The 14,569-nt window shown below is 43.6% G+C and overlaps 1 protein-coding gene across 1 annotated transcript in view; it reads left to right on the plus strand.

Moving 5' to 3' along the window:
- LOC139687472 (protein big brother-like) overlaps positions 1 to 14,569 on the plus strand; it is a 61,815-nt gene continuing 47,246 nt past the window's right edge. Inside the window, exon 1 of the mRNA XM_071584646.1 lies at positions 1 to 1,404. Coding sequence (XP_071440747.1) covers positions 1,099 to 1,404 — 306 coding nt within the window. The 5' untranslated portion in view covers positions 1 to 1,098. The remainder of the gene's footprint in view (positions 1,405 to 14,569) is intronic.

The following is a 14,569-nucleotide window of genomic DNA, read 5'->3' on the forward strand; positions in this document are numbered from 1 at the left end:
CTTGGGTCGACGCAGCGGTTAGCCTCCGAGGGCGCACCACTCTCTCGCTCTCCTCCCCAGTCGCACCAAGGGTCTCGCGCGCGTTGGAATGCACCACCGGTACCTAACCGCCGCGCCGACGGACACCCTCGCCTACTGAAGTCGTCACGGGGCGCTTGAGAGGGCGGGTTTTGCGGGAGACACCTTGAGGTGACCGACGGAGGGCGAGCGCCCCTCTCGATAACATCGAACGCCTGCGACACGATGCCCGTGCACTCCGGACCGGCGCTCCGAACATTCGCACTTGTGGATGCGAGGACCAGTGTTGCCAACTGAGGGGGATACGTACTGCTCGGTGAGACACCGTGATCGGTTTATCTCCCGCACGATTCTACGTTCGCGGAGGAAGAGTATTCTCGGAGTTTGCGGGTCTTGAGAGGCGATATATTTTTGTCGTAACAAAGAAAAAGCAGCCGGCGGCCTCTCCCAGTGTTGTGCAGTGATTGTTCGTCTTCCATTAACAAATATTTTTGGCACCTTTTGAGGACGCGGCGACACCGAAGCTCCAGGATACCCATCTACCTCGTTTGCACGTGCCCCTCCCCCTTCCTTCCGACGCGGAATTAATCATAAAAGAGATCGCATCAGTTTAGGCAATTTTATTTATTAGTGCCTCTCTTTTCGGTCTAATGTCGATTTCTCCTGTCGTGGTCTGAATATTAGGATCTCATTCCACGAAGCCTCTGTCATCACGTTCACAGATCGAATCATCAGCGGTTTACTTTGGTGATCTATTTGTTTAAGCTTTCGGGGTTTGTTTACAATTTGAGCGGATCCTTCAAACCGAAGTTTCGGAGGACCTCGCCGACACATTAACTCCACGGTGCTATTTCGCGATCGTGTTTTCCGCTCTTGCGACGATCCATTAGAGCGAAGAGTCCGTTCAACCGAAAATCCTCGCGAGTGATCCACCGAGAACCGAGATAAGGGTCACTTCGACAAATAGTCCATCCTCGGTATTCGGTGGAGCACGTGGCGCACGCCTTCCTCCCCGGGGTGCGCCCCCCCGGGTGGCGTCCCGATCACCCGTCTCCCAACCCGTCCACCCTGTCTTACGCGATGAACGTGGGGGACCCGAACTATTCCGCGGCGGCGGCGGCCGCCGCAGCCGCGGCCGCCCTTTCCGGAATGCTCCCCTCCTTCGACCCCATGCACCCGCACCCCCACGCGTCGCACCACCCGCACCATCACCCGCACCACCATCACCACCACCATCATCACCCGGGGCTGTACGACCCGACGGCGGCCCTCGCACCGCCGCCGCCCAAGCCCCGCTTCGTCTTCAAGATGCCCCGCGTGGTGCCGGACCAGAAGGCCAAGTTCGAGTCGGACGAGCTCTTCCGGAGGCTGAGCAGGGAGTCGGAGGTGGGTGTACACCCTTCCCCCTCCCCACTTACTCCTTTTATCATCCACTTATTCCCCAACCCCCTCCTCAGAGTCACCCTGTTTCACTCGTCGAAAGTCGAGTCGATGGTGAGAACGGCTCGTTAGTCTTTATCTCACAGATCTCGAGTTGGAATGACACCTTTTCCGTCTTGCGGGATTTCAGCACCAAATTAAATCGATTTCGGGTAACACTTTTATAAAGCACAAAGAAATTTCCAAAGACTTACTAACAAAATATTGTTGTAACTTTACGTATTTGACCGCCCGGAGTTTAACTCAGCACACAGGGGGCCTGTAACTCCTAATTTACATATTAAATGGTAAGTTTTGGACGATTCAAAACAAATATTATGGGCTACGTTTTACGTTAACTTTCTTTTGCTTTACGTTAACTTTCCGGTCTACTCCACTATATTTCCTTCATCAAGTATACGCATTTTTCTTCTGCCTTTAAATTCTCTGAAAACCTCTTAAACCTTCAATTCTCTACCATCCCCTAGCCTTAGCTAGGGGATGGTAGAGAACTTACCTGCTAACATTCTCCCATCTATCTCAACCTTTGGCATCCCACAACATCTCAATATTTCCTCCGACCACTTTCATGCGTAAATACTCCTGTCACTGGAATATTTTCCAATGAGTTCATTCTTCTTGGCAATTAAAATAAATAACATTAATGAGAACTTGAATAAGTGCATGATTTAAATTAGTTCAATTTCGCATTAGGAGACATTGACACGAACTATAATGCTGTCTTTTTCTTTAGTTTGATTGCAGAATTAGAATTACTTTTAATTTACGAAGGATAAGTTGTTCTAAATCTCTTGTTAACTTACTCGTGGAACTATTTGCCACAGATCAAACAAAACAAAGGTTCTCGACACATAATAAAATATAATGTGATAAAATATATACATTGCCAAAATGCGAAATGTGTACTTACGTGATAAATACTGGAACAGTTGCATTGTTGTCATAATACTCTTGTGTTATCAAGTTCATGACCTGCTTTGCAGTTGTGAGAAGTGAGTCTTGGGAGTGATGGAGACGAAATATTTACTGCATACACAGTTATCAATGAATTATGATGGCTGTTATGAAGACACTTAATAATTAATATCTTAATTACGTAAAAGTTGGAGGGAAATAACAAGCGAAGAAATATGTACGTAATATGAACCTATATCGACTAAACATAAATGCTAGTGGAATGGGAAAATCGACCACCTTGCATAGTTAGTACCTCGCCTATCGCAACGATCAAAGTCATGCCAAATAAGCCGACTTCCCACCCACGTGGAAAATTGAGTGAATTTTAAGCTCGATATCTGTTCGAATAAAAATCTTATAGGAAAGGGAAGAAGTAAAGGCGTGAGTTAACAAGATAAGTATAAAAGTTTACGGGGAGCGTAGCGTTGTTTGGATGTGAAACCTGTTTTTTTAGGCAAGGTTGTGGAGGCTTTTGAGATGTGGGTGTGACAAAGAATGGAGAAAATTTTTGAAAAATCGTTCTTTGCCGAAATAATATTCGGAGGATTATAGGAAAACTGAGATGGAAACTGAAAGGAGAACGCCAAGTATAGAGGGAGAAGTCCTGAATATGGTGGACAAAGAGAAGTTGTCCGGGAACATCCGAAAAAGGCAGAGCAAATGCTTAAACTAGAGGCAGAATAGGGAGAATGTTGAGTAAGCGGTACAGAGTAAGGAAGAGAATGGGGATTTTAGACAGTATCGAGGCAGACAGAGATACGAAGGAATGGAGAAGGAATTAATGTTGGGTAAACAGTAGGATTTTATTGTTTTACGTGGATGATAATCCGTAAAGAACGTCCAATACCTACCTCAAATAGATAGAATACATGGAATGAAATAAATGACGGTTGTATTCCACGTACTACAATTATGAAAGGGTTATTTAACTTAGGAATATGCCCAAAAAGCAACAGCGTGGGGAGACGTAAACCGTTGCTGCCGCTACCATTCACTTGTTATTTTAAATCGAGAAAGGAATATACTAATCCATCCATTCGCACTTGAATGTTCTCTCGTTTTTTTTTCCTTCGTGGTAATCGATTAATTTCTCGGCCCTGCGGCGCTTGCTATTCCCCGCTCGGAAGGGGGGAGGGCGCCGCATCTTCCCTCGCGACGTCCGCGAGTGTCCCTCGCCAAATTAACCCTGATTCTCTGAAATCCTCTGCAATTTTTTTGCGCGTATAAGGCTTTTTCAGTCCTGTATGTGTCACTTCGGTTGATTCAATGTCGAGATATCAACAAAATTATCGACCCAAATGACAGGACCCCGAAAATATTAAATCGTGCCTTGGATATTTTCCCACGTGCATTGCCCAATCGAGTTTTCTTTCATTTAACTCCTGTTTGCAAACGAACGTTTCAACCAGAGGCACCCTCTACCCACTACTTACCGTTGAACTGGGTAATTCCATGTCCTAAATTTCATGCCAAGTACATACCACCGACTCGAATTAATGCTTGATAATGCTGGGTTGGTTTTATTTTGCTTAGAGCTTCAATGTTAAAACTTGGAATTAGAATAAAAAGATTGAAGTAAAACCCTTGTTTACCCCTCACTTTTTTTCCTACGAGTATTATGCAGTTACCGAGGTGAAACTCCTAATAATTACTCACTGAATTGGTCGGTTTGGGAGCACATTTTTTTCCTCAAATGGTTTCCCAATCAGAGAACGGATAATAATGAATAGTCTATCAAAGCGTTTGGGATTCAAACCCAGATTGCCTGAATGGGGAACCAGTAAATCATGAACCGTCCTGATGAAATCGCCTTTAATTTGAGGGGTGTTCATTAAAATGACGGTCATTCAAAAGGGATTGAGGGAGGAATATAACACATCGCTAAGAAATCTTTCAAAACATAGGTAAGAGCAATTTTAGAGTACGCATCTCTAGTATGGGACTCGCATTAAGAAGGACATGCTGCGAAACTGTTGAAGGTACATAGAAGGCGGCTAGATATGAATTGCGAAATCATAGGGAGTTGGAGAGTGTGGCAGAAATGTAAAACTGTGAAAATATTAATACTGCGTCGGAAACCTTTAAAAATGAGGAGAAAATGAAGCAGATTTTGTGGAAGTATGTTATGCATACTCTAGATGGAAAAATGTTGAATGGAACTAAGAAAGGGCGTGGGAAAACCAGATTTTACGCAGAGAAAAATGAACATCAGTACACTGTGATATGCTGGGCACAATGAATTAATATTTATAAATTTTAATTCGTCAATAAAACAATCGTTGATTGAAGCGGTCTACCTGCAGAGCGTCTTGAGCCTTCCCAGCACGATGTAAATATTTTTAAGAAAAGATGCAAAACATTTATGATATCATTGCATGTCTGCACGAAATTTTATGCACGACTGGAAATGGAATGCATGCCACCACCTGGTAAACTGCCCACTAAAAAAACTTCACTGTAATAATAATATAAAATAAGATATTTAAGCGGAAATTTAAAGATTGCGGCCTATTGAAAAGAATGATTCTTAAAGTATCTATTTACATCTTAAAAGGAATAGTTAAACGCACTATTGCCTCATAAGGTGCTGGGACGGCTACCTTTGGGTGGCATACTCGGTAGCTACCTTTTTTCCGATTTCTTCTATCTCTTTACCTTGTTTATGACATACCTTCATGCATTTGATTCGGTATATACCTTGAATATTTTAACTAGTTTGTTTTGTGAGAGAACCTTGAATTGATGTAGAATCTTTACAGCGTTGGATTGCTCTATTTTCGTTCCATTTCGGTTCCTATAAAATCACTCTGAAATTCTGTTCCAAAAAACGGAATTTCTAGTCTGCAAGACTCGAAACAGTGCAGCGATAAATTTGTGAATTCAGAGGAGCAAACAACTCCTTCATGGCCATCTATAGAGAATGGGAGTTGGGGAACGTTAGAGAGAAAAATAAATTAGCGAATTACAAATTTGAGGAAAGGCTCTCGGGTAGGTAGAGGTCTCCATCCTTAGGCGAAGAGGAAAATATTTCGAGTCGGAGCCTGACAGCGCCCCCGTTCATATCTGGCATGCATTTTTCATCATCCGCAGGCGGCGAAGGGGAGGAGGGAGGCTGGCGAATTTAATAACATTCCCCGTCGACGGCGAGGCAGGAACCCACCCCCGCGCGGTCAGCAAAGCCTTTCAAAAAGGGCGCAAGTGGGATGGAGGGAGAGGTGGCGGTAGAGGACGGGACGGGACCCCGTGAGTGAGCGTGCGATCCCCGGCTCCGAGCTTATCCCCAGACGGGGCTAATTTCTGGAAGCGAGCCTCGGTGGGGAATCCTCTTTCGTCCAGAAGAGGATTTTCGAGGACTTTTTAAGAGTTGTGTGCTGGGGTGTGGGTGGGGACGGGAGAGAGGGTCTCTACGATTGTATGTGTGGGTGGACGCGAGGACTAATTCCCCCCACCCCAACAACTCCCCCCCCCCCCGTGTCGCTCTCTCTTTCTCTCACGAAGCGTGACACTTCACGAGTGAACGCACTCCTCTTGACTCGCCGACGTTGGTTTAAGGGCTCCGAAACGTTTACCTTAGCTCCCATTCGGAATCTTTCATGCGTCGACAAAAGGAGCTAGCTCTTGCGACTGTTTATGAACTCTGCCGCTGCCGCCTATGCTCTTGAGGACTCTTAAAGGTGGGCGTGAGGCTCGGTGCTTTTGTTGCAGGGTGCCGTCGTCATCACACCACGCGAGAACGATACGCTTCTGCCGCCTCTTATCTCTGTTATTTATTTTTGCGACTTCCTTTGCCGGGGAGCTCGCACTGAAGTCCACGTAGAGTTTAGGGAGTGGTGAAACGAAGAATATCATACGCAGTAAATATTTAAGACCGAGTGCATAGTAAGAATACACAGATGCTGAAGTTTGAGGGTAGTCCTACTTACCTATTGAGCTGTCGAGGAAACCTAATTACCGCTGAAATTGATAGGTAGAGCATCGGCCCGGAAAGTCGAAGGTCTGTGGTTCAAGCCGTGGTCAAGGAAATATTTTCCTGCTTGGAATCCGCATCCTTCGGCCTTCCCTACTAGGTGTGTTCGTCTTTTATGCGTGTTTCTATCACTTTATCCTGGGCATACACTCATACTGACATACGCATTCAAAAACCTCCAAAAAGGCTAAAACACGTTCATACGGACATATGTAGATACAGGGAAAAGGGATATATGTATGTGTGTCCTAAGAGGAAACGTCGAGCTGCGAAAATACAGAATACCTACTTAATAAATACATTCTTCAAACAAAGACACAAATTTAAAGGGCAATCATTCATGTATTTGAACGTTTCGGCAGTCAGACCGCTTTCGTGGAACGAAGATAAAACTAACGAATAATCATCGAACGAAAAGGAATTGACTTGGCATTTCACTTGATCCCCAAAGAAATTTAGGAATTCCTAGTTCCCTTTAAGTAGATCGTAAATGAAAAACAGGCGAATTTTTCATTGATTCGTCAATCCTTTTCAAACTGACGCGGATAAAGGTTTTTCATGGTGTAAAACTAAGAGGCTCTTTGGGCTACAGCTGATGGGGCAAATAAAAACGTCAATGCCAGAAACTAACATTTTTGGCGCTTAAGTCTTTTCATAATGGTAGGTATTTTTGAGGGAATTTATGCAAATCAATGATACTTTATTGTTTTTATTAATTTATTTAACATTTTTTTGTTTGGGCGAGATTGAGACTTGTAGTCCCTTCTAACACCTAACCCCTACATATGACATTAAAGAAAATTACAAAAACCCAAACCGTAAGTGGTGGAAAACCCACCTATGCGGGAATCTAAACCGCGACCTCTGGGTTGGCAGGCGAGGAAATTACCCAGCCGCCACCGAGACCGGTAATACTTTGAATGAATGAAAAGAAACGACCATACACGTATTCCTCTCCTCTATGAACGTCGTTCGTTCATAGTGTACGCATTTACGTAAAATTATTGATTTTGAGAAAAATAAGATCCAATGTTTGTTAGATCAACATTTTAGTTGAGATAAGAAAACACCTATTTGCTTGTTAATTCACAGAAGGCGATCACTTTCGTGGCGCCATCCCTCTTATGATCAACGCAGGCAGTTTCCATCGCAACCGAAAAAGTGTTTGGAATCGTCTGCTCTTACTCCTCGAACAGTCAAGGTAGATGAGAAAGTGTCACCAAATGTGAAAAACGCTTGCGAACTTGGTTATCGTGGGTTCAATCGTGCCCACCACCATTTCAACGCCGAAAAATTGCCATTTGATTTTCAGCTATGTTCGTAAGGTTTCGCAGTGATATCGGCGTTTATCGCCGTACCTAGAGTAAGAGCCAAGATCCATCCTCAGTCACGTACGAGGCTACTAACAGGTAGATCATTGTGCCGTCTGCACCCCGCGGGAGGGCTCGCGCATGACTCACGGGATGATATTCTCCCTTCGCGGGCGACCGGCCGGGCGAGCCCCGGCCGATCGCCGACGAACTTCGTTCGCACCCCGGAGAAGGAGAGAACTCGAGCACCACGGGAAAGTGTCGCCTCGAATCTTTCAAGCATGGGCGCCCACCGTTCCCCTCTTTTTTCCTCCAGCCCTACACCCACCCCCCGCCAAACCCTCGTCCAAATCGCCACGATCGAGTTTGAAGTGAGGGTTGACTTGTCAGGCAGGACCTTGGGCCATCGTATCCAGTGTGCGCGGGTGTCTCTCTCTTTCCCTTTATAATTTTTTTCTTCTTGACAAGATCTAATTTTGGATCGGAGATTTAACCACGCAATGAATAAAATACAGCTGCAGAAAACTGTGGGCGTAAGGATCGACTCGTATCGATTTGGATCTGTCAGGAGTAGTGTTCGCGTGAAATACCTGTTGGTACCCGTAAGACAGTTTTGATCAGTAAAGGCCAAAGGGGAGGCTGTGCTAAATTAATTCCATAAAAATTTTTATTTTTTCAATTTTATTTTCGTAAGCGTGTAATAATGGTGAAAATTATGTTGATTTTTTAAGTAAGGCGAATCAGAGATGGAGTAGAAGTCAGCACCTAAACAAAGCTCAAATTTATTTCGTTTCAATTAGGAGAGGAATTTTTGATATGACACAATCATCGCACAGTAAATGAACGATGGCATTCTTCTAGTTTTTTTATCGTAAACGGGATGATTCTTTTAATGATTTCTAACACCCTTCGTCAATGAGTTTTCCCAAAGCGCTTAAAATGCTATATCACTCCCGAAAATAGTGTATTCATTCCGTTTCATTAGAATCAGAAACTAAAAAGCATAGGCAGTCAATCCTTTTTAATTATTATTTGTCGATTCTTTTACTTTATCCTAATACACCCCCTTTCAATAATTGCTAAGATGAGACTTAGCTGTGCCTCTCGCTTTGTCTCAAACGGTGCATGCACCCTATTTAATCAAAATCCTCAGTCCTAGATACAATTGGAAATGCACTTAAACGACTTGTTTGCTTTATAGCACCTTTAGGATAGTAACAAATAAATGTACGAGATTACAATTACGACACATACCACTCCTGTGCTGTACACCATTTGAATGTAAGAATATTATTTGTAAAATATTAATATACGGTCGTATACGTACATAATCTTCACGCTGCTCCCATTCGGGTTAAGTCAAAAGACCCTGATTCATATCTGAAACCTTACACTCTTTCATTTATCTCTTCCACGCTACCCTGCCTTTGCATAGATCTTTCCCCTCTATCATATTCATACATTGTTCCATCCATGCTCTTCCGACCCTCGACTTCTAATGCTTTTCGTTTTGAGAGTTTCTTTGAATGCAATCACCCAAGACTTCATCGTTCTGCGTCTTCCTCTCAAACCATAATGGAAATAGATAGAGGGAAAACGGAGAGGAACACACAATAAAGGACGAACACAGGAAAGGTGGGGAAGGCGAAATCGAGTGCGTTTCATGGCACGCATAGCCAGAAGAAAGAGATGAGCCACATTGGCCAAATACACATTCAAACATGAAATCCCGCCGTACGGCGAACAGATATTCTTTCACATGGGAATAGGTATAAGGAAAATGGTAGGAACACCACGAAGGATGAACACAGGAAAGGTGGGGAAGGATATATATATATATATATATATATATATATATATATATATATATATATATATATATGGATTTAAATATAAGGAAAAGGGATATGAACCTATTAAAGACAGACACAGGACAGGACAGTGTGTGTGTATAAAAATACACGCGCACACACATATTATTGTAATTGTAGGTAAATGTGTGGGTATACACACACACACACACACATATTTAGCACTTTGACGGCACAGCAGAACTCAAAAAATATATAACCAGCTGTCGGTTATTCCACCATATTTAAAACTTCCGTCTATTTAAATCTTCCTGTCTGGCCAAACTATTTCATCTCTCCTCCATACCCACGTCACAAAAGCTTGTTGCCTTCAAAAGTTCATCTCGTTTGGAGATCAATATTTCCGACCCATATTTCTCTACGCTCCACGTAGAAGTCCAAACAAATCTTTTCTCCACGTCTTTACTTAGCTTGCCTGACATCAGTTCCCTTCAATTCGCAAATCATTCTTTCGCAGATGCGATTCTCCTCGTGATTACTACACTACCTGGGACATTTTCCTTTTCAAAGTCCTGCCAAAAAATGTGAACGGTTCAACATTAGCTCAAGTAGAAATTGATTTACATCAAATTAACCTGAAGAGTCATTTCGGAATTCGAGCGTTCGAAATTCCATCCCCAAGAGTTGGATCGCGTGGATTATCGCCCACAAGGTTCATTTTCGAGGCGTGGTTATGTTCTTCGGCAGCGGATGACGGGAAGGCGGGAGTGGGGAAGCCATCGCCGTTTCCGCTACATTTGGATGAATTACAGCCGGTCATGTGTTTACGCGGCCGCCGCTGCCGATCGCCGGTTAGTGTGACCGACCGAGCGACTGATATTTGCCGCCGTAGGTCTCTCTCTCTTGAACGGGAGTGGGCCTCGAGAGAGAGAGAGATATAGAGACGGAGGGAGGAGGACGTGACCCTGTTTCCAAACAGGAGAAGTGGCCAAGGGCTCGTTCACGCTACTCCGCATTGTGTCCCTTCCGAGGGTCGGTTTTATTGCACTTGGCTTTGTCTCCTCATGGTGCCCCGGAGGGCGGGGCGGGGGAGTGGGACTGGCAGAGGGTGCGTGGGGCGTCGGGGGGTAAGAAAGTTCCCTTCCGTTGAAAGAGGGCCAAAAGCCGTCTCGCCTCGAAAGCACAAATATAGATGTACTTCCCCGACTTGGAACTGCTTCTTTGGGTGAGGCGGAGGAGGTATTTATTTAACGTGGGGGAAAAAAGAGGTGGGATTTCAGCAAAGCGAAGGGTTCGAGTAAATTTAAACATTAGGATTGGCGGTAAAATACGAGCGGTAAAAAAATAGTTATTTTAAACTCTGACAAGAACCGCCGAAAAGTTTCCATGCGTTCGCTTTATATTATAACCATTAAATAGTAGAGGTTTAATTTCTCGTAATTCAAATACTTTGGTCAGATGAGCTCAAAATAGCATTGGTTTCTCTTCTCTCAGCTAGGTCAATGTAATCGGTCAACGGGCGGAACAGGAGTGACAGTGTACCGAGCACATTGCATACTAAATCCAAAGGGGTGAGTGGGAGCGACGTTAAGTGAAAATCGACTCCACGGGGAACTCCTACTTGGGACAGTTACGAATACTTCGGGGGAAAAATTACGAAATAAACGGCCGTTGATTCACTCTTCACCGAACGTAAAGATAAAATAATAGGCGTGCCTGGAGAAACACTGCTTGAAAAGCGATGTAATTCGATAAAGCAACCAAAATATCTAATTGAAGTGAAATTAGTTGTAAATATCATAAATATTTAATAAGATAAAAAACAAGTCAGGAGGAGACATTTTGCACGCTAAAATTAGGCAAATCTCTTTTAAACAACGCATGGGGACCCGGACAACGCCAGGTACGGTTTCATGATTTTGCTTCTTATTTTAACTTAGGGATAGGATTTTAATTTATTTTTTTGTCGTAATTAAACATCAGTAATAAGAATCTTCATTAAGATTCTTCATTAAGATCGCATAACAGGACATAAGTACAATCGCAATGCTGGCAGAGAAATAATTACAATACGGAGCCCAAAATCTCCTTCCTACGTGAGTGATATTGCGGTAAGCCAGATTTTAACCGTTGTTGTTACCTGCAGGGAGTAGCTCTTTGTCCTCCCAATATTTAACCGTGATTTTGACACGCTGCGCCGGCGTGTAATATGATGTTTCACACACTGTTGACTACGATATTTTAGGAAATTGTGCACACAAAATTGTCATGTGAATGGATTACGGGAACTGTGCAACTAAACCCGGAGTACTAGTGGAATTTTTAAGATACCTCAAAGACTGGGATCATGCCGTGAGAGCTAAACCGTGAAGAATTCATTATGTGACAGCTCTAAATTTATGTCCGAGGAGGGATTTGAACCTCATTTCCCTCGGGCGAGAGCGCGTTACCCACCGATCTAAACAGATCGCCGTGCAGGGAAAACCACAAGTATGCGATCTATGTATGCTTGCCTTCACGCTCCTTGCCTTTATATTTTCAAAATGATTTAAACATTCCAATTCTCAACATATAATAGAAAAAAAAATCAAGATGACTGTTTCTCTGGTGAAGCGAATAAGAAATGAAATACTCGGTCCATTAAACATTTAATAAGGATAATAACAAGTAAGGTCTGTGGTGATTCCTTCCTCGATTGAGAAATACGTGTCCAGTAAAACGGTTTCTCAATAATCCATTTAATTATGTAAACACTCAAACGTCATGCGTTCCATTCTGGAGTTTTGCACGAGACGCTTAGGATTCGTAATTGCTCTTTCCGGGAAATATTGAGGGGAACTTTACGAAATAATATTATAGTGCTCGAGAGAAAGTTTTTCTCGGCCTGGCGATAGGAAAATCGGCACCCGAAAGCTCGGGACACCATCCCACTGAAACTGACAAGGACGGCCTCAAAAAGGGCTGAATTATGCGCCTGGGTTCAGCAGATTTTCTGGCTTTTGCAGGTAAATGCGACCGTAAATCTTCTTGCCCAGGGTTGGCGCTGTCAGCCGTGAAGGCCGTTTCGTTCCACTCAGACCGCGGAGTTTGGGCGTTCAGGAGACGAGCTCTTATGCACTTCTAAACATCACTGAATGACGGCGAATCGTTTGAAACAGCGTGCTCCACTGCGCTGAATTTTTCAGTAGTATTTTTATCAGTATTTTCGAAGCACTTGTTTCACTTTTAGCAATATGCACAGGTTAATATATTCTGTGATTGATTCATGTTTATTTTCACCTCCGAATTCCCTCAACTGCCCTGTGGCGAATGGAAAGTGTCACCATACCTGGAATGCAGGAATTTCAGGGCATAAAAATCGTTCGCCACGACCAGAATTTCCCGCGGTTCTTCGGATTGAGCACAGGCCTAATTCTTTAATGTTGAATTTATTTGGAAAGAGAATAAATCTTTCAAAAAGTTTAATCAATTTTTTCATGGGAAATTGACATTCAGTGGATTTAATGTTTTGCTCTAAGGCATATTGGATGTCAGCAATTTAGAAACTTTTCAGTTACATCTTCTCGAAGACCAATGTATTTTTGTTTCGAGTACAACAAATTTTAATCTTTATATAATGTTGTGGCATATTTACGAAAAAGTCTGCGAGGATTTTTAATGGCAATACTTTATTTTCTACTGTGCGCTTTATTTTACTTGGGCTGTAATAATTTTGATTTTTTGGGAGTGTAACTTTATAACGCTGACTGATCCTAATTACTTATTTTCCCGAAGTAAATGTCGAATTTTTATTTACTTCATAATGTCTTAGTGGAAGTCGGACCGGATTAGTTAACCGGATTTCGTATATATGTAGAAGTAAGAAACTACTACTACCACGCTAATAGGAGTGGGTGGGAAAAACCAACGCCAACCTCTTATGAACCAAAATCTGGTAGTTTTTTTCTTATCTTTGAAAGACAAGTAATCATTTCATTATTACTTAAAATATCCAAATATTCATGATTGGTAGTAGGTTCCACTCTCCAATCAGGTAATCTGTTCAACCTACCTCCTTAAACCTGGCATTTCATCACTGCCTCGTAAGGGAATACTAGTGATCCAAATCTATCGTATGCAAAGGGAGGGAGGGAAGTGTTCAAAATTCATTGGATAGAGGGGTGGACGAGGAAACAATGTTTCTTCTCTATATCCTGAAGCCCGACGCGAGCACCCTGCATGTCTCCTATCACCGTGGAGGAGAAAACCTGAATTGAATGACGTGTACTCATACGATATATTCTATGGTGGGCGGTTGAAATTTCCCCGAATCGTGAGGTTCCGAGAAAATTGTCGGGTCGGTATCGTGTTTCATTCATAATGGCCGATCCCATTCATGAGTTTTTTTTCCATACGTTCCGGCTTCGTCATTTTCGGTGGAAATGATAAATATTTTTTTTTTCATTTCGGAGCATCCGTGAGAAAATCTACCCGCACCACCACCATCTTAGGGCTTCTCATTCCTCCACCTACTCCTTTTTCTCATTCTCTCCTTCCGGGGATGTGAGATCACCACTGGGGCCCCCGGTTGTAGCACGAGGAGGAGGAGGGGGAGGGGAAGAGAAGGGCCGGCATGCGGTCGGGACGGGATCGAACGTGACGACGCGCCTCTCGTTTTTGCCCCACAAATTGCCGGGGAAGAAGGGCGAACATTCCGCGCTCTCGCTAAAAACTCACCTCCAGGGGGAGAGGGAAGGGAGGGGGTTTCAGGTGGTGGCTTCGTTCCCGTGGGCGTGTCCCCCTTCCCCTCCCAACCCGCTCTTTGCCTCGACGCCCTCGAGTAAAGTCGACGTAAACATATCGAATGACATTTTCGGATCACGAGGGAAGGTAAAAGAAGGAGTCATCACGATCGTCCCTCTCTCCGACACTATATAAATTATATCGCATCCACTCCGTTGCATTCGAGACGTAAGAGGTCGATTAGGTTTCATGGGCGGACGTTGTTCCTCCAAGGTCTGCATTTCGAGCCTACTCCCGAGAGCCTATTTATTATTATTATTAGGTGTAATTGGCAGCATGAGGGG

This window comes from Hetaerina americana, unplaced genomic scaffold (genome assembly GCF_022747635.1).
Source record: "Hetaerina americana unplaced genomic scaffold, ioHetAmer1.1.p SCAF_2, whole genome shotgun sequence".
Taxonomy (NCBI): Eukaryota; Metazoa; Arthropoda; class Insecta; order Odonata; family Calopterygidae; genus Hetaerina; species Hetaerina americana.